General features: G+C 33.9%; 4 protein-coding genes across 4 annotated transcripts; 1 reads left to right on the top strand and 3 right to left on the bottom strand.

The window, feature by feature from the left end:
* Positions 1-417: 417 nt before the first annotated feature.
* LOC140448883 (uncharacterized) lies at positions 418-1,170 on the bottom strand. The gene has a single exon (XM_072542007.1). The coding sequence runs from the start codon at positions 1,168-1,170 to the stop codon at positions 418-420; it is 753 nt and encodes a 250-aa protein (XP_072398108.1).
* A 50-nt stretch (positions 1,171-1,220) lies between these two features.
* LOC140448882 (uncharacterized) lies at positions 1,221-5,324 on the bottom strand. Its single transcript, XM_072542006.1, has 2 exons — positions 4,404-5,324; positions 1,221-4,292 (listed from the first exon to the last, which is right to left on the bottom strand). Exons 1-2 carry the CDS (start codon positions 5,322-5,324, stop codon positions 1,221-1,223), a joined length of 3,993 nt encoding a protein of 1,330 aa, XP_072398107.1.
* A 1,467-nt stretch (positions 5,325-6,791) lies between these two features.
* Positions 6,792-12,924, bottom strand: LOC140447667 (mitochondrial intermediate peptidase). Its single transcript, XM_072540459.1, has 4 exons — positions 12,091-12,924; positions 9,313-9,789; positions 8,789-9,239; positions 6,792-7,339 (listed from the first exon to the last, which is right to left on the bottom strand). Exons 1-4 carry the CDS (start codon positions 12,794-12,796, stop codon positions 6,856-6,858), a joined length of 2,118 nt encoding a protein of 705 aa, XP_072396560.1. The 5' UTR covers positions 12,797-12,924; the 3' UTR covers positions 6,792-6,855.
* Positions 12,925-13,222: 298 nt separating this feature from the next.
* On the top strand, positions 13,223-22,113 carry Membrin (golgi SNAP receptor complex member 2). The gene is made up of 2 exons (XM_072540458.1): positions 13,223-13,474; positions 21,478-22,113. Exons 1-2 carry the CDS (start codon positions 13,341-13,343, stop codon positions 21,977-21,979), a joined length of 636 nt encoding a protein of 211 aa, XP_072396559.1. The 5' UTR covers positions 13,223-13,340; the 3' UTR covers positions 21,980-22,113.
* Positions 22,114-22,504: the final 391 nt, after the last annotated feature.

Below are 22,504 nucleotides of genomic sequence, written 5' to 3'. Positions count from 1 at the left end.
ACAAAATAGAAATTATTAGAGAATATAAACATGCCCCCCGCCTTGAAAGAGGGAAGCTTTCAAAGAAAAACATTATAACTGGTAAATATTAAAGAATAAAAATAAAATAGATAATTTCTTAACTTAAAGGTCCTCAAGACTAATAATTTAAAATATAAAGTAAAAATGTTCAGTTCACAAAAACAAGTGTCATTGTATTTATCACTCAGTCTGTAAATTTTTGTCCAGCGGTAATGGACAAATCTTGGGAAATGCCCTTCTCACCAGGCCCTGTTCTGTCTTGATTACAGCAACTCTGCATACGTCATCGGGTCCCTTGATCACGTCCTCTATTCTTCCAAGCTTCCACTTCATCGGAGGAAGGTTATCATCTTTGATTAAAACTAAGGCTCCCCTCCTCAATGAATCATAATGCTGCTAACATTTTGTACGAGCCTGGAGTTCACTGACATACTCCTTACTCCAGCGATTCCATAGATGCTGCTTAAGTTGTGACAGATGCTGGAATACAGTCAATCGATTATAAGGTGTATTAACAAAGTTTTTCTCGGGAACACTGCTGCCAGCTCGTCCAATTAAGAAATGTGAGGGGGTGAGTGGAGTAAGGTCGTGAGGTGAATCGGAGATAGGAGAAAGAGGTCTAGAGTTTAATATGGCCTCGATCTGCGTCAACAATGTAGTTAGCTGTTCAAAGGTAAACGAAGCTCCCTTAGTGACGCGACGTAAGTGGTGCTTAATGCTTTTAACCCCGGCTTCCCATAAACCACCAAAATGTGGTCCATAGGGAGGATTAAATTTCCAGTTTATATTGTCTTTATGACAACTTTCGGATATTTCATTTTCATTTTGAGATAAAAATCGACCTAATTCACAAAGTTCGTTACTAGCCGCTATAAAATTGGAACCATTATCACTTAATACTTGAGAGGGCATTCCTCTTCTAGCAACGAAACGTTTTAATGCCAACAAAAAATATTCTTTACTTAAATCACAAACTAATTCGATGTGAATCGCTTTTGTGACCGCGCAAATAAATAAACAGATATATGCCTTGGAAATTTTACATCCGCGGCCTGTGCGACTTTTTATTAATAAGGGACCTGCATAGTCAACGCCAGTTACTTCAAACGGTAGTCGCGAACTCAAACGATCTTTTGGTAAGGCGGCCATAATAGGTTTAGTTATTTGAGGCTTAAATCTGAAACAAGACAGGCACTTTCTTACAATTGATTTGACCAACAGCCGACCACCAATAGGCCAAAAAATATCGCATGCAATAAATCAAGATGAGTTTGGCTAGCAATTAAAAACATTAAATGTGATTTAGAATGTAAAATTAAAGGATGTTTTTTCTCGAATGCAAATTTCGAATTACTCAACCTACCACCAACCCTTAGAAAACCGAATTCGTCTATAAATGGATTTAAACTTAGGAGACAACTATTTGATTTTAACGGTTTGTTGGTGCGCAAATTTGTAATGTCCGCTTTAAAATAGATATCTTGATCAATTTTGATGAGAACATCAAACGCATGTTTTATTTCAACGGTACTTATATAATTTGTTTTAAAGCGCAAGTGATTATCTTTTAACTTAGAATTTTTAAGAAATCTTATCACCCATGCCGTTACTCTCTTTAATTTATCCAAATTGGAGTATTTGTTTATAATAAAATCGTCCACTATCGCCGTGAAAGCAATACGGTCATCCATTTTCTTGATATCAGGTAACTTTTGATCTGATATTTGCTTTTTAGGCCAACGATCTTCATTGTCCGTGAGCCAAGACGGTCCATACCACCATAAATTATTATTTAAAAGCGATGATGGTGTACTTCCTCTTGATATAATGTCAGCTGGATTTTGATTGGAGCTAACATGCTTCCAACAATCCGAACTAGTCGAGTCTTGAATCTCAGAAACTCTGTTGCTTACAAAAGTTTTAAATTTATTGGGAGGTGATTTTAGCCATCCCAGTACGATCGTAGAATCGGACCAAAAAATACAACGAGAGAAATTAACTCTCAAAGACGTTCTCACCCTTTTTGATAATCTGGCTAATAGTAAAGCAGCAGAAAGTTCAAGTCGGGGGATAGATATGGTTTTCAATGGAGCTACTTTAGATTTTGCGCACAATAGGTGAGAAAATATCTGACCTTCTGCATTTACTGACCTGATATAAACGCATGCGCCGTACGCTGTTTCCGATGCATCAGCAAAACCATGCATTTCCAAATATGCCGCATTCTCACACATAGCGTGTCTTTGAATACGAAGCTCATTTAATACAGGCAAATCAGATCTAAACTGAGAATAGGAAGTGTATATACTTGACGGGACAGATTCGTCCCAAGACAGCTTTTCCAACCAAAGCGATTGTAATATCACCTTGGCCTTTAATATGCAAGGAGCTAAAAGCCCTAACGGATCGAACACCTGCGATACCTCTGATAATATTATTCTTTTGGTAATTTTAGGAGTATGAAAACTACCATTGATCTTATAAATTAATTGATCTGAATTTGGGCTCCACGTAATACCTAATGTTTTAGCATTTTCATTTTCCCCGAAATTTATAAATAATGAGTCCACTTCGTCGGATTCTACGTACTTTAGCACATCATTATTATTTGAATAAAATTTTCTCAACTCAAAACAACCCTGTTTTAAAATATTCGAAACTCCTTTGCAGATACAGGCTGCTTCCTCAACACTGTCCGCTCCGCTCAACAAATCATCTACATAAAAGTCAGATCTTATTATATTCGCCAGTTTAGGATTTTTAGATTCATTTTCAGCCGCTAATTGAAATAGACATCGAATAACTAGATACGACGCTGCCGCAGTGCCGTATGTCACAGTCTTTAATTCGTACACATTTATTGGATCATTTGAATTTTCGCGGTACAATATCCGCTGTAAACTCCTTTGGTCTGGAATTACTAATACCTGGCGGTACATTTTAGCAATATCAGCCGAAAAAACATATTTATATTGTCTAAAACGCAGAAGAATAGAAAAAAGTTCATCTTGTAATGTCGGACCGACGTATTGCAAATTATTTAATGAGTAGCCCGACGAGGAAGGACATGAAGCGTCGAACACAACACGTATTTTTGAAGTAAGACTATCTTGTCGAATAACTGCGCGATGTGGCATATAGTACGATACATTCGCGGTGTCTAGGTTTTCTACCTTTTTCATGTGTCCTAAATTCAGGTATTCCTGTATAAATTCGTTGTATAATTTTTTAAGTTCTGGTTTTGAATTTAATTTTCGCTCTAAGTTCAAGAATCTTTTGTACGCTATGGTATAAGACTCTCCTAATCTTTCAATATTTTCTTTGAATGGTAACTTGACTATAAACCTTCCGTCACTATCGCGTTTAAAATGATCTACGAAATGCTTTTCACATTTGTATTCGTCCACCGTGTAGACCCGATTTGATTCCACTTCCTCAATTTCCCAGAAACGACTCAAAGTTTTATTAACATTAACTTCATCACTTTTCAAAATCAAATTACAAGACACATTGTTGGTTTTTTGAGCAATAGGACCTGATATTATCCATCCAAATTTAGTTTTTTGCATTAAAGGTTTATTCGGACCCAACGAAATTTGTCCAATACAAATTAGAGTCCAAAACATATCCGATCCGATGATCATTTGAATTTTATCAGATTTGAAAAATGATGGATCGGCTAGTTTTAAATGACTAGGGATTTTTAGATCTGCCACGTTAACATCGGACACTGGTAAGTGATGAGATATTTTGTCAATAACGAAAAAATGGTTCTTGAATTGAAAGGCATTATGAATAGCCTGAACTTGTAACTCACATTTTGCAGTAATATTAGTTGAAATACCATTTATGCCCGTCACTATAATGTCTGTTGGTATATTCTCCAAATGGAGGCCATTAAATAAGTCTTTTGAAATAAAGCTGGATTGAGCACCTGAGTCAAGCAAAGCCCTCACAGTATGAGATCTGTTGTATTTATCGAATAGTTGGACGAGCACAGTAGATAAAAAAACGTGTTCAATAGAACTGTAGGCTGATAAAGCTACCTCAGTTGATTGCGCAGGCGCACAATCCACGATTGCACTATTTTGTGTAGGATAATTAGATTGCGAATTGACATTACGTTGTTCTAAATGCAAAAGAGTATTATGTTTTGATCCGCATTTCGTACAATTACCCCGTCGACAAAATTTACTAGTGTGTCCTCCTTTTAAACAATTAATGCATAGCTTCATGAACCTAGCCTTATCAATGCGATCCCTAATAGTTAGCTTTAGGAAATCATTGCAATTTTAAATATAATGTTCCTTTTTACAAAAGACGCATTTTGGAGCATTTCGTTCACCCCCCGTAACAATAAATCCGCGAGTACTGTTATTTACCGATTTTCTTTTATCTGAATGAGTTTCATTTACCATTTCTAATAAATCAGCTCGTGATTTTATGAATTCTTTGAAATCTTCAAAGGTGTGCCTTTCTCCATTCTTTTTAAAACTTTCCCATTCACGTAGGGTTATTGAATCGAGTTTAGTTGAGATCAAATATATAAGTAATGTACCCCGTTCACTAGTTGGTTGGTTTAATTGCTCAAGAGCCCTCAAATTCTTTGTAATAATATCTAATAATTTGCGAAGAGATACAGCTGATTCTTTAACGACCGGTTCACAATTGAATAGAGATTTAACGTGATTATGTATTAACAGCTGGTCATTATCGTATCGTTCAGAAAGTGCCTTCCAAGCCACGTCATAATTAGCGGTGGAAATTTCCAACGACTGAATAATATCAGTTGCCACACCTTCCAAAGACGCCCGTAAATAATGAAATTTTTGTATAGGACTTATATTGTTATTTTCGTGAATTAGACTTTTATAGGTGTCCCTAAATTCGAGCCACGTCTGATATGAACCGGAAAATTTAGGTAAATTTATTGTCGGTAATTTTATTGCCGTGCCTTGATCAAAGTTTTGAATTTGTGAATTGTTAAGGGAAGAACTAGATACATCGACGGTTTCAAAATTTAAAATAATTTTTCTGCCTTTAGCTATATAAGTATAATATGTCGTTTCAAACGTTTCCCTTTCTATTAACTGGATTTGAAACTCTTCTTCGTCTTCCGTATCTAATTCGATTCGCGATTGTATTATTTCAAATTCCGATTTAAGCGATTCTATGTCTAAAAGCCGCGCTTTTAATTGAATTATTTCTAACTCACTAATTTCTTTTTCGGATAATGTATTCAGGTATTTAATAAAAATTGTTAGTTTACTTTTAAGCACACCTCGTTTTTTAGTATCAGACATTATGATTAACTTAAAATTGTTACAAATCGAAGCCGTAAAAAACTATAGACTATATAAAGAAAAGTTTAAGGAAAGTGATTGAAAAGGAACTCACATTTATTGAACTTGTAGATAGCTTTAACTTCTGGTTGCACCAACGTGTTGTCTCTTCCACTGGGCCGGTAAATTTACACAACCGGGAGCGAACACTATTGTTTAACTAACCGTTACGAAATTTTCCACTGAGTCCTGTTATAGACCGGGATTTTGCGAATTAGTTAACCACGCTCTGCTACCAATGTTTTTATTGATTATTAACACTTTTTGTCTTGGGTATTGGTGCAGGAAATGAATTAGAAATGACTTACAAGCTCAACAAAAACGTGCCTTTTTATTTCCACATGTTCTTAATGCAACGGCTTGTACATGACTCTCGCGCATCGATCGAACAACAAAAAACTCGATCGAAGCGACCTCGCCCAAAATGCCCAATGTTGGCAGAAAGCAACGTTGCCAGATCGATTTGAAAATTAAAACAAAATAGAAATTATTAGAGAATATAAACAATTACCGCGAAAAACATATCAATAGGAGCATCCACAGACATCAATCTCAACCCAAAGACTCAGACCATCATACGAAAGTTTTTCTCTCTTACATCAAAGGTGTCACTGACAAAATTGTAAAATCAAGAGGAATAAAGACAATATTTACCCCCCAACAAAAACTTTTATCTATTGTCCGATCTATCAAAGACAACATTCCAAATGAACAACACAGATTTTATGAAATTCCTTGTGCAGACTGCCCCCGATCCTATATAGGCCAAACAAATAGTAGAATCCAAAATAGGATTTATGAACATTCCATTTCTGTTCGCAATTCCGACTCAATTTCAGCTCTAGGTCAACACCATCTTCATACAGGTCACCAAATTGATTTTGAAAACTCCAGAACCATAGCCCCCATCCGCTTCTATAAACCAAGAATTATCCGAGAAGCCATAGAAAATGAAAAAAGGGAAAATTGTCTTGGAGACCTCTCATAAAGAAAATACCGTCCGCTCCACCCGTCAATCAAAATCCTACTGTCAGAAATGTTCGCGCCAATCCCCACGCCAACCTCCACCCAAGCCATGTCACTATCGACGGTATAAATGACCCTTCCTCTATTCCCTGCACCAGTAACGCATTGATAAGTGATCAGTGTAGTAGTGTCTGGGGGCTTGGGAAACTGACACCTCGGAAGCCCTGAAGAAAACATCGAAGAGTATGTCGAAAGCTCGGTGCAATGATATTATTAAGAGCTTGATAAGCTTTTTGCTTCATTACTGAGATAGCTACTATGTTTTTGTAGATTGTTACTATGTCAATATTTTTATAAATATCTATTATGTATATGTCTATATATCTACTATAATTTTTTTCTGCTCAAAAATTTTATTTCATTATACACTCTATTTCACTGGTAAATTAATATAGCTATAACTTTAAATGAAATGTTTATTTACAGCGAAAAGTTATATACATACACATAAAAGATCAATACGTCACTATGATAAAAGTTCCTTATGATTTTTTAAAACCATTTCAACTTGACTTTGATGGAATTCAATTTCGTTTGTCAAAAAATTTGCCAAAACTGTAGGATCAGGAGCAACTTTTAAAAAGTCTGTAACTAGATTCCTTGGATTTTTTCCTCCTCCATGACTAAGACATTCTTCTCTATACTTTTGTCCGTTTGACCTGTTAAATGGATCATCTTCAAAATAAGTTTTCCAAATAGAATAGGCCAAAGCTCTAGACACTAAATATGAATAATACTTTGCACCATAACCAACCAAGTGGCTAAATCTAAGCTGCCAGGCAGTGTTTGATATGTACGGCAAACAATAAAAATCTTTCTGGGTTTCAGCTAATACTTCCGTAGTAGAACCTTTTAATGGATGTTCCCCATGATATTTTTGATCAATAGCAGCATAAAATACTTGCAGCTGAGTTTCGCTAGCTGTAAAAAGCCGCTTTGACGCACATAATCTAAAAAAAATAAATGAAAATAAATATGTTTATAAATATTTATTTTTATAAAGAATTTTGTCATTTTGATGTGCTGTGGATGGAATAAGTATTACCCCCTCTCTCTATTACCGTATTTGTTTTTAACACACAAATAAAACGCTCATACAGGTTGATTTTTAAAATAATCATAGTAAACTATAGCATCAAAGTTTCGAACTTTGACCGAACAGATGACAGCCATAATTTCCATTTCTAACCACTTCCAGTCAATGTCAAAATTTGACCAACAGCACAAAATTTACTAGTCAGTTGGGACTGAGTTCAGTCAATGCGTTATAATAACTAATACTGACACAAACAAACTGCAGAGTACTTATTTTAATGTAAAAGCTGTTCAACATGTTCCCTGTTTACTTCTTTGCAGTAATACACCCTATTTTTCGTTTCTTCTCTATCTTTTTGCAACATAATTTTTTGGCATGCTAATTAATTAAGCCCATAGAAAAAATTTAATGAAGTTAAGTCAGGAGGCCATGGTAGCCAATCTATATATCACTGTCAGTTGTCCATCTTGCTGGAAAAAATGTTATCTGTGGACTGCCATCTATGGACACACTCTATGAGTTAGTGGGGCATCTTATTGAAATATGTTTTGAGGAAATTCTTGTGGATGGTTGTAATTACATATATCATTGACTGCCATTGTTATCTCAGTCTCATGTATGTAACTTAAACCATTTAAACTACAGTGGACAAATATTGAGTCTGCAATACAGTTACCGAATATGGCAAGCCAAACATTTATTTTTTGGGAGAATTGCATGTGATCTTCCCGAAATAATCTGGGATTTCATCAGGTCAGCATGTAACATGTTTCCAATGAATCTGACTTAAAAAAAATGTCGCTTCAATACTAAAACAAATGTGTTAAGGGTAATTGTGATTCTGTGCAATATTATTTGGTATTTTTTATCAATATTCCATCCGTCTCTGCTCTGGATAATTGTATGTTAATTTTTGAATCATTTATTTTATAAGGATGGAATTTACTTTTCTTCAGAGACCTTTAAGCCTGTTTTTTTCCCTTCTCTTCTTTTTTTTTTACTCTTTTTTAGAGTAGAGTAAATTCTTATTTGCATAAATTTTAACATAATTGAGCAAATATCGTCACATTATTAATCACAGATTAAAATATATATATATATATATATATATATATATATATATATATATATATATATATATATATATATATATATATATATTTATACCTTAAGTTTTATTTATATGTAACTAACATTTTTTATACAGTCTTTAATTTTTGAATGTTTATTTTCTTTAATGTTAATTTAAAGACCATAAATCATAAAACACCATAACCATATTAAAAAATATATTTCACACAATTGTGTGTGTAGTTTAGAAAATTGTAAATAACTGCAACAAATACATAAATGAAATTTTTACCTTTGTAACATGTCTTCTGAAATTGGTTGTTGGGTCTGAAAATGTCTTGCAAATTTTCTAAGGATCCTATGATCAGAGGCAAAATATTCCATTAATATAGAAGGCACTTCTGCAAAATCAGTACTACATCTTGTTCCACTAACATGTTGGTATTTAGTCCTGGCAAGCATAGAATGCATTGCATGGCCCATTTCATGAAACAAATTGTCAACCATACTAGGGCTTAATAGAGATGGACTTGACCAACGAGGTGCTGGAAGATTGAGCATAAGAACTACAATAGGCTGTTGATAATCACCATTGGTTAGTTCTCTACCTCCTCTGATTGTAAAATGGCAATCTTGATTAGGTTTCCCAGTTCGTTCATAAAAATCACAATATATGTATCCCAGAAGTCCCTCAGTTTCATGTATTACTGAGAGTTTGTACACATCTGGTGACCAACACTCCCCTGTAAAATACACCACCTAGTACTAAATCTGTGTCATACAAAATACAGTTTGTATTTAGATTTAAATAGTTACCTGGAGATAATTCAGAAATCACTAATTGTACTCCATATAATGCTTCAAAAACTGTATTGAGACCATCCATGCAAGCACCCAAAGAGAAGTATGGGGAATATTCTTTTGTTGAAACTCTAAACCAGTCCTTTTTAGCTTTTTGTGTAAAATATGGCACATCCCACGCCATCAGTGGTCCAATGTTACCATTTTCAAGAACTTTCATTTTTCCCATCACAGTAAAATCAGCCTGAGATTTTTGATAAATATCTTCAGAAAGTTTTTTTAAAAATGCCATGACATGTTCAGGATTTTCAGAGATTGAACCTCTTAAAGCTCTGTGGGCATATGTTTGAAATCCACAAATATGGGCCAATTCATTTCTTGCTTCCAACAAAGCATTTAATATTTGATCTTGATCTCTATCTGGATGTAAAAATATTCTATATGCCATTTCTCTAGCAAGGGGGTCAGTAGAATCAGTGTATAAACCAGATACTGAAATATAATATTTAATAATTTAGTTCCATTTCTGAATCTTAAATATGTATAAAAATATATTTAACTTTTAATATATAACTTATACATAACATAAAATAGTATATAACTTTTATACATATTCTGAAAGAGAATACATATAAAAGTGCAGATTGACTAATAATCAGACAGTATTGATATCAGCCTAAGACATGAGCAATAAAACCACATTCACTTATATATACAAATATCTAGAGGCAACAAACAACTAATAATCATGAGATTGTATATTGGCAAAGATTGCAAGGAAATACAAATTAAACAGGTCATGCAGAAAATAAAGCCTGATACATACATATACTAGTGAAGAAGAAATATAAGTTAATTGCTGATGATAGATAAACAAACCTATTTAGAGATTGTAATGGAATTTAGTTGGGAATTACAGAATACAAAGTAGAGAAAGATTAAGAAAAATCTGAATAAAAAGGTATAGAAAATGCAAGAGGTATTTATATATTACATCACAGCCTCATCTAAGACCTCTACATAGTTGTTTAATTTCATCACAAATCATGGTATTTGTTTAGTATTTATTAGTAAGGGTTGCTACAAATGCGAATTTTTTGTGGATTTAGCCTAAAAATAGAAAAAAAGCAAAATTTTCGTGTTTTTTATTACGGAAACATACAATAAGTGTAATAATGTTAAAAAAATTTAAAAGTTTATCAAAAGCAGGAAATCCAAAATTAGCAAGAAAATGTTATTTAAATACGAAAAAGTCTTAGTTATATAAAATGTCTAAATGAATTGTAAATGCCAATAATTTTTTCCCAGTTTAAATAATACAAAAATATAAAATATTGTAAAAAGGCCAAAATTCATTCATTTGGAGAAAGAAGTTAAGCACATTTGCACACAATATAAAATAACTGAGGTTTAATGTTGCCATATATATATATATATATATATTTGTTTCTTGTGGCGTAAATATATTGAATTTAAATTTTAATAAGAGTATAGTACATATAAGTTATTACTTACTGATAGTACTAATATGCAGGTGGATATAATTGGGCCACAGCAAAAAAAAAATTATGTTTAACATTTAGAAGTAAAAAGAATTTCACACTCCCTCAACATAATTCTTTAAGAGTACTTAATAATGTTGTCAAGTTTAAATATTCTTTAAAATTTTACCATAAGACATCAATTAATTTGGAGGTTTAATAACTATATATTAATAATAACTAACAAATAATAACTAATACATAGAACTGTTATCAAATTAAAATTTGCAAACAGAATAACACTCTGTTAATTAATGTCTTGGCCAATTATTTATATAAATATAAATGTTTTCCATAGTACACCTCACTTTCATATTTGTTTGGAAACAGCTATTTAAAAGCTAAGTACCAATGTTAAACCCTGTTGTCAAATTGCAGAATTTGTATTTTTACTACTATTTTTGAATAAGTAAAACTCATTATTGACTATTTATTAACAAAATCATAGACATATAATCCAAGATAGACTGATCGTTGCAATACCAGACCGCTTTCCCAGTGCCACAGAGAAAACTGACACAAAGCAGTTCCAGCATCTCTTTCTAATTTGCCAGGTTTATCGATCATATGACTAAAATGAGAAGGCCACATCATTTAAAACCTGGCCCAGTAGACAGAGATGCGGGGATGTCAGTTTTCTCTGTCATACTGGGGGAACTTGACTGTATTGCAGCAGTCAGTCTATCTTGTATTATATGTCTGAAAAAAATAAAACCCAACATAACCTAATCCAATCACATTGAATAACAAATTAAAACCTAAACTAAAGAAATTAAATCTAATCTAATATAACAAGTTAATAGAAAATGAAATAAGCACAGTTATATGACTCTCATTAGAAACAGTAAACTGAAATGATACTCATGATCATTATTCCTTTATGATTGGACTCGAGAATTAGTATTTTAGCAATATTGCAATAGCAATATTTCAATATATTTGAAAAGTGTAGCAACATTGGTTCAAAAATGTTGAAAAGCATGTGCTATGCACACGCACATCATAGACAGCAACTATAAGGCGGATGCAGTTTAAAATTGGTGTCAAAATATCAGTTTTTTGAATGAAAAAATATAGCTCAGCAGGAAAAATGTATAGATTGTAAAGTGAATAAAAAGTAAACCGCAATCTACTGTTCAAATTTCAGCCTAATCTGACTAGCCTTACTAATAATAAATAATTACCCAAATCTTTACCTAAATAAATATTATATACACACTTATTTTGTTAAAATTTAAATTAACGAACATACCTAAAATAGAATCACCATCACTATCCAAAATGTTCCTGACATTTTTTGGTAAAACAGATTTCTTTATAACTCTAGGTGTAGAAGAATTAGTAACAAAATGTTGACCTAAGGTAAAGATATTGTTAGTAAGGTTGACTACTTTATTTCTTTCATTGTCTGGAAGATGTATACCACATTGTTCAAAGTCTATAAGAAATAATTCTCCTACATGTTTATCTAAAGATGTGTTCTTAACAATATCAGATTTAACAGCTTGTTTTAATGCTTTGTATAAATCAATATTTGTATTTAGTTTTTCTACTACCCCACTTACTGCACAACAAGCATTTTCTGCTGCCAGTCTATAACTTTGATCAGGGTGTGCTAATCTAATGAACTCTGCCAAATCAGCAACTTGGCAAAGAGAATCCGACATTTCATCAAAAATTTCTACCATTTTTTTCTGTCTCTGAGGATTTAAAGCTTCCTCTATAAGTTTATCTGTTTTGCGAATACACATATCTTCTATTATATTAAAACCATCAGCAGATGTTAATTCGGAAACACCAAATAAACCTCCATTATTCTTATGGTACTGAAACTTATAAGTGGGTCTAGAGTTAAATGCTTCAGCCAGGGGAGACCAAATGGACACCCCACGTCTTTGATGACATCTTACGAATGTAAAAGATTTTGTAATGTAATTTCGCCATAATAAAGAGTTCATAGTTCATGTTTTTAATTAGTCTTTATGTCATAAATAGTCATTTTCACAGCAAACAATTTTATATAATTTTTTCGACTTTGCTGACTTCCTAACCTAACTTTAAATAAAGATATCTGACACCTGACTGACATTAGCGACAGTTAAATAAATTGTCCTGTCCTGAAGTTTGGTAGCCACAAAAAATACTTATCAATTTATATTATGACTCCGATAATATTGTGTTTACTGTATATACATGTCCTTTTTTATTCTGAAAACTAGATAAACAACAATGGTATTAATTATTACCGTTATTACCCATTATAATATGTACTTATGTAATAGAATCAGACCACAGAAGAAATTGTTCTGAGATCAGGCTGTAAACCAAATTAAGAATAAAAATTGACTACAAACAGAAGTAACCTATTTTATATTATTTTCTTTTGACAATTTGTTGACAAATCATCAATCATCTACAACAAATCAAAACCACAGTATAGACAACAACTATACTGTGTGTCAAAACATTAAACATTCGTTTTTAATGAAATGTTATTGAAATATGGACACATTATACAATCAAACCAACAAGTTAATTCAACAAACTCAAGCCAATTTTCAACTACTAGAAGGTAGCGGTAAAAATGCTCTGGACATTGAAGCAGATATTCAGCAGAAACTGGATGTAATAAACAGGTAAGCATGTTTTCTTAACCGCAAACAGATAAGCATTGTTTGCTATTTATTGATAATAGTAACAATTGTTTTATATGCTCATGAAGCATGTTGAATGCCGGGCTATTTATTGATAATAGTAACAATTGTTTTATATTCTCATGAAGCATGTTGAATGCCGGAAAATATGTCTGCAAAACTATTCATCGTTTTTGATGTCCTCAAATCCATACCTTCCCCAGCCCTCTTTATCGAATGTAATGCGCCTTTCCCGCACTTGAGAGATTTATTTTGGATAGAAAATAATTTAAGATTATACTTACCTGTGTCAAACCCATAATCAAGACTGTTTATTCGAAAAAATTTCTTCTTCGTCGCTAACTATCATATATTACTATTACCAATATAAACTTGTAACTGAAATCCCCCTTTTCAGGTAATTCATCATCATCATCATTCTGGCTTTACAACCCTATGTGGGTTCTAGCCTCCTCAAGAATTTCTCTCCAATTGTCCCTATCCATCGCCTTTCTCTGTCAAGCATGTATTCCCATATTTCTCATGTCTTTATCAATGGTGTCAAGGAACCTTGTTCTAGGTCTTCCTCTTCTCTGACCAATGGGTCTATCAAGGAGGATTTTTCTAGCTGGGTCATTTTGCTTCATCCGCATCACATGCCCTATCCACCTCAGACGTCCTATCTTAATATGTTTTACGATATCAGGTTCCTGGTATATTCTATAAAGTTCAAAGTTGTATCGTCTTCTTCACACTCCATTATCATTTACTGCTCCATAAATTCGCCTTAGTACTTTTCTTTCGAAAACATCCTAACATGTTTTCATTATTTTTTGTTAGAGTCCAGGTCTCTGAACCATATGTTAGGACTGGGCATATTATTATTTTGTGTTTATTGTTAAACCCATTTTTGTAGCTGATTCTTTTAATGTTACATATGCCTCTCATACAGTGTTTTCTGTTCTCCCAACAGTATTAATATCATCAGCATAGGCCAGGATTTGCACTGACTTATTATATATTGAACCAGTGGTTCTGATTTGTGACATACATATTGCTTTTTCCAGAGCCAGATTGAACAGTATACAGGAGAGAGAGTGTCCCTGGCGCAGCCCGTTATTTTTTTTTAAAGTTCTCCCCCTGAATTTGTACTCTACATTCAACTTTTTCAAGAGTTAGTTCTGTTAAATTTACTAACTGATTTGATATTCCTAGCTCTTTCATTGCTTTGAACATTTCTCTTCTATTCACAGAGTCACAGGCTGCTTTGTAGTCTATAAATATGTGATGAGTATCAATGCCATATTCCAGTGTTTTTTCCAAAATTTTTTCAGAGTTGCAATCTGATGAATTGTCGATTTACCACCTCTGAAACCAGCCTGCTATTTTCCTACTATCAGTTCTGCATATGGTGCCATACGATGAGATAGCACTGTGGAAAATATTTTATACACTGCATTTTGAAGTGTAATTCCTCTGTGGTTAGAGCATTCAAAGATATCTCCTTTTTTGTGTATGGTGCAAAGTATTCCAATATTCCAATCATTAGAGAGGGATTTCTGTGTCCATATTTCTATTATTCAGGTAATTTCTTTCTATAACATTTTTAGTACAAAATAAACTTCACAACTAAAATGTTTGTAAAATTTATACTGATGTTTCTAAATCAACTGCCAGTATCTGTGCCGTTTACATCCAAAACATTCAAGAATACAATTCAAAAACAAAAGTATACAATTCTGTGTGATTCTCAATCTGCTCTACTTGTCTTGGGGGTAGTATTGATAACCTTAATTATTAAGTGTTCCAATTTAGATTCATAGCTTAGGGAAATAAGCTTTTTTTAATAAGCTAACAACTAACAGTTGTTTTGAGTAGTATGGATCTCTATAACAAGAAGCTATATGTTTCCTGCAGTCAATTTTTTGGACTTCATTAAACATTAACAAATTAAGGCCAAAAACGGTAAATTTTCGCTTTTTTCGTCTATCAGCAAAAATTAAAGCGTTTGAAACAAATTTGAGAAGAAATGAAACTTATAAGTCACACAAAAATCTTCAAAATGGCGTTTTCTAAACATTCCTATCCTTATTTGTTGCATAGAAAGTTGCAAAATAAGTCAAAAATTTCGGTTTTTTAAATATTAATAACTTTTTTTAAAATAAAAACTTATAACCTTTATATTACACACTTTATTGCTGCTTTATAGATTCTTATTTTTGTGTCTTGTCTTAGGTGATTGTGTCATTAAGAGATCCCGCCGCTTTACTTGCTTTTAAGCTTTGTTGTCGTACTTCTTCAACATTCTATGAATGGATAGTTCTATCTATTCCCAGATATCTAAACCTTGCTTCTTGCTTTATTATTTTCCCATCAATTTCGATTTAAGCAAAAATATTCACTAAACAAATTTCACACAATTCCAAGAATCTCGATTGGAACTGAGGTAGAAAGCAGAAGGGAACACATGTAATGTGTATACCCTGGATAAAACATACGTTTTGTATACCTGACAAAACATACAATAAGACGTAGCGTGTAAACTGGCCTTTATAGCATTCAGTTCCAATATTCGACGATTTATTTTCAATAGCAATTGAATATTCCAAGATTTACAAATTTTTCAAAAGATTAAGCTCTATATATATGAGGTGTCGATAATACATTACTTTTGTTACACTACTGATACAACACAAGTCTAGTTTGATGATCTTGGTGCAGTAAATTTTGTACAAAAGTTGATATTGTGCAAAATAATAATAATAATCCCCAGCCCTGGGGGCGGTCAGGCGTTTGTTGGAACTGATTATAAAGAACGCTTCTTCTTCTTCAAGTGCCCTGTCCGTTGCGAACGTTGGCTATTAACATGGCAATTCTGATCTTATTTGCGGCGCTTCTGAATAGTTCGACCGATGTGAGCCCGAACCACTTCCTCAGATTTTGGAGCCACGAGTGTCTTCTCCTGCCTGGCCCTCGCTTACTGTCTATTTTTCCCTGGACAATCAATTGCAGTAGACGGTACTTATCGTGTCTCAATATGTGGCCTAGATATTCAAGCTTTCTTTGTTTAATTGTATTCACGATTTCTTTCTCCTTTCCGATTCTTTGGATTACCTCTGTGTTGGTGACATGTTCGGTCCAGGATATACGAAGAATGCGTCGGTACACCCACATTTCGAATGCTTCTAGTTTTTTCGTGAGCGTCTCCGTCAGCGTCCAGGCCTCCACACCATACAGTAAGATCGGAAAATGTAGCATTTAACTAGACGTAGTTTTAGGGGAAGAGACAAATCCCTGCTTATGAGGAGCTTTTTCATATTGCTAAATGCTGCTCTAGCTCGTTCTATTCTTGCCTTAATTTCTGTGTCCTGTTCCCATTTTGCATTTACGTTGGTGCCAAGGTACACATAAGATTCTACATGGTCAATTAGTATGTTACTTATCCGTAACTGTCGAGCAGGCTGTTGCTTCCTGCTTATCAGCATCCACTTTGTCTTCTTGAAGTTGAGGCTCAGGCCGTATTCCTCACTAACTGAATAAACTCTTTCCATTACCTGCTGTAATTCGTCTATGGTACTGGCAAGGATCACCGTGTCGTCGGCATATCTTATATTGTTCGTTAACTCGCCGTTTATTTTTATGCCCTCATTTGCATTTTCCATACATTTATTAAATATTTCTTCGGAATAAATATTGAATAGGAGTGGGGATAATAACAACCCTGACGGACACCTCTTTTGATCTGCACACTTTTAGTGAGTTCGTTGCCAATTTTTGCTCTTGCTGTTTGACCCCAGTATAGCTTTGCCACAATTCGAATGACCTTGTCGTCAATACCTGTCTTTCGCAGAATATCTATCAATTGTTCATGATTGACATTGTCAAATGCTTTTCTAAAATCCACAAAGCACAAATACACGTCCTTATCAACGTCTCTACACCGCTGTTAATCAAGCTTATAAGCCGGTAGTCATCACAGATCTGGGCATTTGGTTTCTTCGGGATTGTAATAAATGTTGACTGCAGCCAGTTCTCCGGGATTTTACCGCTATTATATATGTTGTTAAAAAGTTCAACTAGATTATCAAGGAACTGTTTGTCTGATTTACATAGGATCTTTAATATTTCGCAGGGTACATTGTCCGGATCTGCTGACTTATTGTTTTTTAGTGCTGCAATGGCATCTTCTATCTCCGATTTAAGGATTGAAGGTCCTGTTTCTCCTTCTCCATATAGGTGATCATCAGTCCTGTCAAATGCAAATAATTTTTCTATGTATGATTTCCATGTTTCTAAGATCGTTGATGGCTCCGAGATAAGATTTCCATCGCCATCTTTTATGCTGTTGGGTGACTTATTGAATTTCCTCTTGTTTGTCATTGATTTTATTTTTTTGTGCATATTGTAACTGTCGTATTTTCGTTCGTATTGTTCTATTTCCCTGCATTCGTTGGAAAACCATTTTTCTTTGGCTTCTCGAATTTTCGTTCTTATGATTTTGTGGATCTGCTGGTATTTTTCTTCATTTTTATTCTTGAATTTACGTCTTTCATCCATCATATCCATTATCTCATCAGACATCCATTCTTTCTTCTTCCGTCTGTCACGCTTTAATAGAGTCGCACATGTTGTTTGGATTGCTTCCCTCGATTTATCCCATCTCTCTATTATGTCCGACGTGTTCTCGTTAATGTCGTTTATTTTCTTTCCTAGTTGTTCTCGTACTTTTATTTCGGTTTTTGGGTTAGTGAGTTTCTTAATATCAATTGTGTTTAAATTAGATCTTTTCTCGAGCCGTTTTACTCTCATGACCATTCTGCATACCAACAGATTGTGGTCCGTAGAAACATCGGCACCTGGGTACGTTTTTGATGATTTTATCATGTTTTTATATCTTGTTGGTACTGCTATATAATCTATCTGATTCCTTATGATGTTTTCAGATGAGTCAGCGGGGGATTTCCATGTGTAAAGTCGACGTTTGGGGAGCTTGAAGAGTGTATTACTTAATAGCAGGTTATATTCCTGGCAGAAGCATATAAGTCTATCACCTCTATCGTTTCTCTCTCCTAGGCCGAAGTTACCCACGATCTCATTCACCTTGCCTCTGCCAACCTTTGCGTTAAAATCTCCCATCACTATTGTTACTTCATGTTTTTTTGTCATTTTCATCAGGCTTCTCAGTTGTTCATAGAATTCTTCGCTGGTTGCCTCATCTTTATCTGCCGTTGGCGCGTATACCTGTAATATGTTAATATTCACCGGTGTTGCTTGAATTTGTAAAAGCATTATTCTATCTGAACGGGGAGTGAAAGATTTTACTGCCGAATTAATACGTGGGGCAACTATTATTGCGGTGCCGTTTCTGTGATGTGTTGTGTCGTTTCCAGCATAGTAAACTTTATATCCAAGTATATCGCATTGTCCAGAGTTTTGCCAGTGTATTTCACTAATTCCCAATATATCAATTTTTAATCTTTTCATCTCTTTTACAATGTTATGAGTTTTGCCGCTCTCGTACATACTTCGTACATTCCAAGTTCCAATCCTTAGGTGTTGAGGACTTGCTTCCTTTTTTAGGCCGTAGGGATTCCGCTGGCTGACGACCATAGAGGCCCTACTATTTGTTTGTGTGCATCCTCCCCTGCCGGGTCTTGGGATCCGATCACCATGATCAGTAATGTTTTTGTTATCGTAGTGTATTGCCATGATAACTATTCTAGGAAATTCTTATGGGGTGGTTTTCCGTTGCCTTCCCCATCGCAGTACCACAACCATTCAAGCTGCTCCAGTCATGCTTGTGGTAGTCCAGTTTTAAGCCGGTCCAGGATCATTTACTTTGCGCCTTGAGCTGGTACTGATGATCGCTGCTGCCCTTCATCAGGGTATCACTCGGTAATCACTCGGTGAAATTTTCGCCATATCTGGCTACCCTCACTTAGTTTAGCCTACAGACCAATTCAGTTGCCCGGGGTGTGGCACATGGAGCCATAAGTGAGAGTTAGGTGTCTTATGAGGACCAGTTATCTAGAACCATCTCCCGTCTATGACGCTCGATGTGGTCGTTCCGATAAAAGGTACTACCTCTATAACACAACCCTACACCCCATAAAGAACGCTAGACACGATTATTCACTAAGAACTAGCCAATACGTCTCTCAAAGAATGTTTGAAAACGAGAACTACAAGCTATACTGGGACTGCACTGCACTCACATACCAACCGGTGGCACATAATAGACCGGATCTTATACTAGTTAATAAAATAACTAGACAAACAACACTAAGTGACGTGGAGATACCCAACAACGATAAATAAGGGTGAATAATGGCGAAAAGATCGCCAAATACGAAGATCTTGAGATAAAAATAAAGAGACAATGGAGAATGGAAACTACCCAAACGATACTTATTTTTGTCTCTATTACTCGAGTGATTCCGAAGAACCTCCTAGAGAACATAAAACAGCTGGGTCTTACCGTGTCACCTAGGGCTCGATAACACGAAAAGAGCCCGACCAGAGCTCAATCCTTTTGATACAGTAGGTATCTGGGATGGATGAATTTTCTTCTTAGAGGGGGTGAGGCCGTATGGCTTGAATTTGGATAATAATATAATAAATGATTAGCTCATTCCAACACTTGCAGGTAATTTAACAGGAGTTACTTTTCGGGATTTTCTGTAACACTATCCAAAATTGCATCTAACTACTGTGAGTAGTAGTTTTGGGACGCCCTGTATGTGGTTTTGGTAGAATTGATTATGTCTCTAAGCTGCTTTTGATTTTGGTATCACTTTGTTATTTTCTAGATGCTGCATGCCCAAAAAAACTTTCCCTTTGCACATCATATTTTACATATATGTTAACTTAAAAACATAATATGTCTCCGGACGTTTACTAATGTAAGTAAGCAAATAAGAATCAATCAGTATCAATAATAAATTGTTCCATAAAAATCTAGTTTTTACTAATTTTTTTTTAAATAACATGGTACACTTGCCAGAACATATTAAGTTCCATTGTTTACGTCTGATTGCAAGATATACTGCAGTCTTCCTTTTTGGATTATGCTACTATACTAACGTTTATTATTGGTATATTAAGTATTTTACGTTGTTATAATAAACAAATATTCTACTATTTTCAACGGTTTTTATTTAATTTTAATCTAATAAATAAAATTTTTTTATTAATACAACGAATTTTATAGAAGGGTAACGTTTTTTAACATCGTGTATATTGTTTCTAACTTACTTTGGAAAATTTGGAAGAAAAAACTTGGGCGGTGGCGTGCCTTCAATGCATTGATTCGGGTAATATTGAAATATCTCGTAATGGTTAATATTTTGAAAGTCAAACCGGGGCTGTATCTCCATCTTCAGAGATATATCTAGAAAAATGGCTTATTTGTGAACACAAATATATCATAATTTTACAACTTAATACCATGTAGTCAACAAATGATTGATCTTAAGCTGGATTTATAGTTTGACGGACTGCAGACGTACACGCACTGGAGATGTAACAAACGGACTCTAAATATTATCTCAATTTATAAATCGACGGAGTGAAATTTTTGCGCATGAGTAGAAACAGTGGCTAAAGTTGGTGATCATATACTATGATATCCTTTTATTATTTATTAATAATATTTTATAAATTATTAACTTACCGTCCATTGTAAGAAATAATCAACAAAATTCGAATATGTTGATAAGCAACTTTACAAAATAGAGGGGAGCCTTTATTTGACAGCACAAAATTCTTCCTTTTGATTGGCCAGACGCAAGTAACGCACTGTAAGAGATGAAAGTTGACCAACTCTTCCGTTCCAGTCCGTCTCACTTACGTTCCGTCATGCGTTTACGTTCATTATTTATAAATAAGAGTACACAAAATTCTATGTTGATCTTGTTCCAGTGCGTCTACGCTTACAGTCCGTCAAACTGTAAATCCAGCTTTACACCTAATACTGTTATTATTATTAATTATTTTTACTTTTTTAGCAATTGTAATAAATTGGATTTATACACTTTAAAAGTACCATTAGATCAACGACAAAATGCTAAAATGCGATGTGATCAATTAAAATATGATAGTAGGCATTTACAAGCTGCTCTTGCTGCTGCTCAGCAAAAAAGACTTCGGAGGGAAGCAGCAGCCAACGAAAGAGAACAACTTTTAAGTAGACGTTTTACAGCTAATCCTGATATGACTACTATCAATATTGATTATGCAGTTCAACACCAAGGTTCTCTTCAAAATGTTCATCGAGGTGTAGATGAAATGCTTGTTACAGGAAATAACACTTTAGATTCACTGAGAAATCAACGAGTAACCTTAAAAGGAGCTCATAAAAGAATTATGGATATGGCAAATACACTTGGCTTAAGTAACCATACCATGAAATTGATAGAGAAGAGAGTACACGAAGATAAATTCATATTTATTTTAGGGGTATTTATAACTATTATTGTGATTATTTTAGTTGTTATTTATTTGACCTAATGTTTTTGAAAATATAGTAATATTTATCACTGCATTTAAGTAAGTTTTTAGTTATTTGTTATAAATTATATTGTAAAACTGAAAGTATTCTTGGATTATATAATTTATATTAAAATATATCTGTTATTAGTTAATTAGCAGTTTGCCTGATCAGTCCATTTCATATTTTAAAGGTACACACAACCAAACTTGTGGAATCAACCAACATATGGAATCATCTGATATTTCTTATTATTTTAAACGAATTTAAAAAAAACCAACCTACAAAGTCAAAGAATATTTATTTTAAAGCAATTTAACCACCGATATACAAAAATTAAAGAAACCCATAAATTCTTAAATAATAAAATTGAAATTATTTGTCTTAAAGTCAATAGCATACACAATTTCAATGTACAAGGAATTATGTTTAAATTGTTTTTCTTTATGGTTTCTTTAGTAGTCAGTGTTACTAACACTAGGCCTTATGCAAGCTCCGATTCTCATGGGCATGCTCCTAAACAAATTGTAAACATTTTATTGTGA

The sequence above is a fragment of the Diabrotica undecimpunctata genome, chromosome 8 (genome assembly GCF_040954645.1).
Source record: "Diabrotica undecimpunctata isolate CICGRU chromosome 8, icDiaUnde3, whole genome shotgun sequence".
Taxonomy (NCBI): Eukaryota; Metazoa; Arthropoda; class Insecta; order Coleoptera; family Chrysomelidae; genus Diabrotica; species Diabrotica undecimpunctata.
The sequence above is the reverse complement of the archived record's forward strand: the minus strand, read 5'-3'. Positions and strand labels throughout refer to the sequence as shown.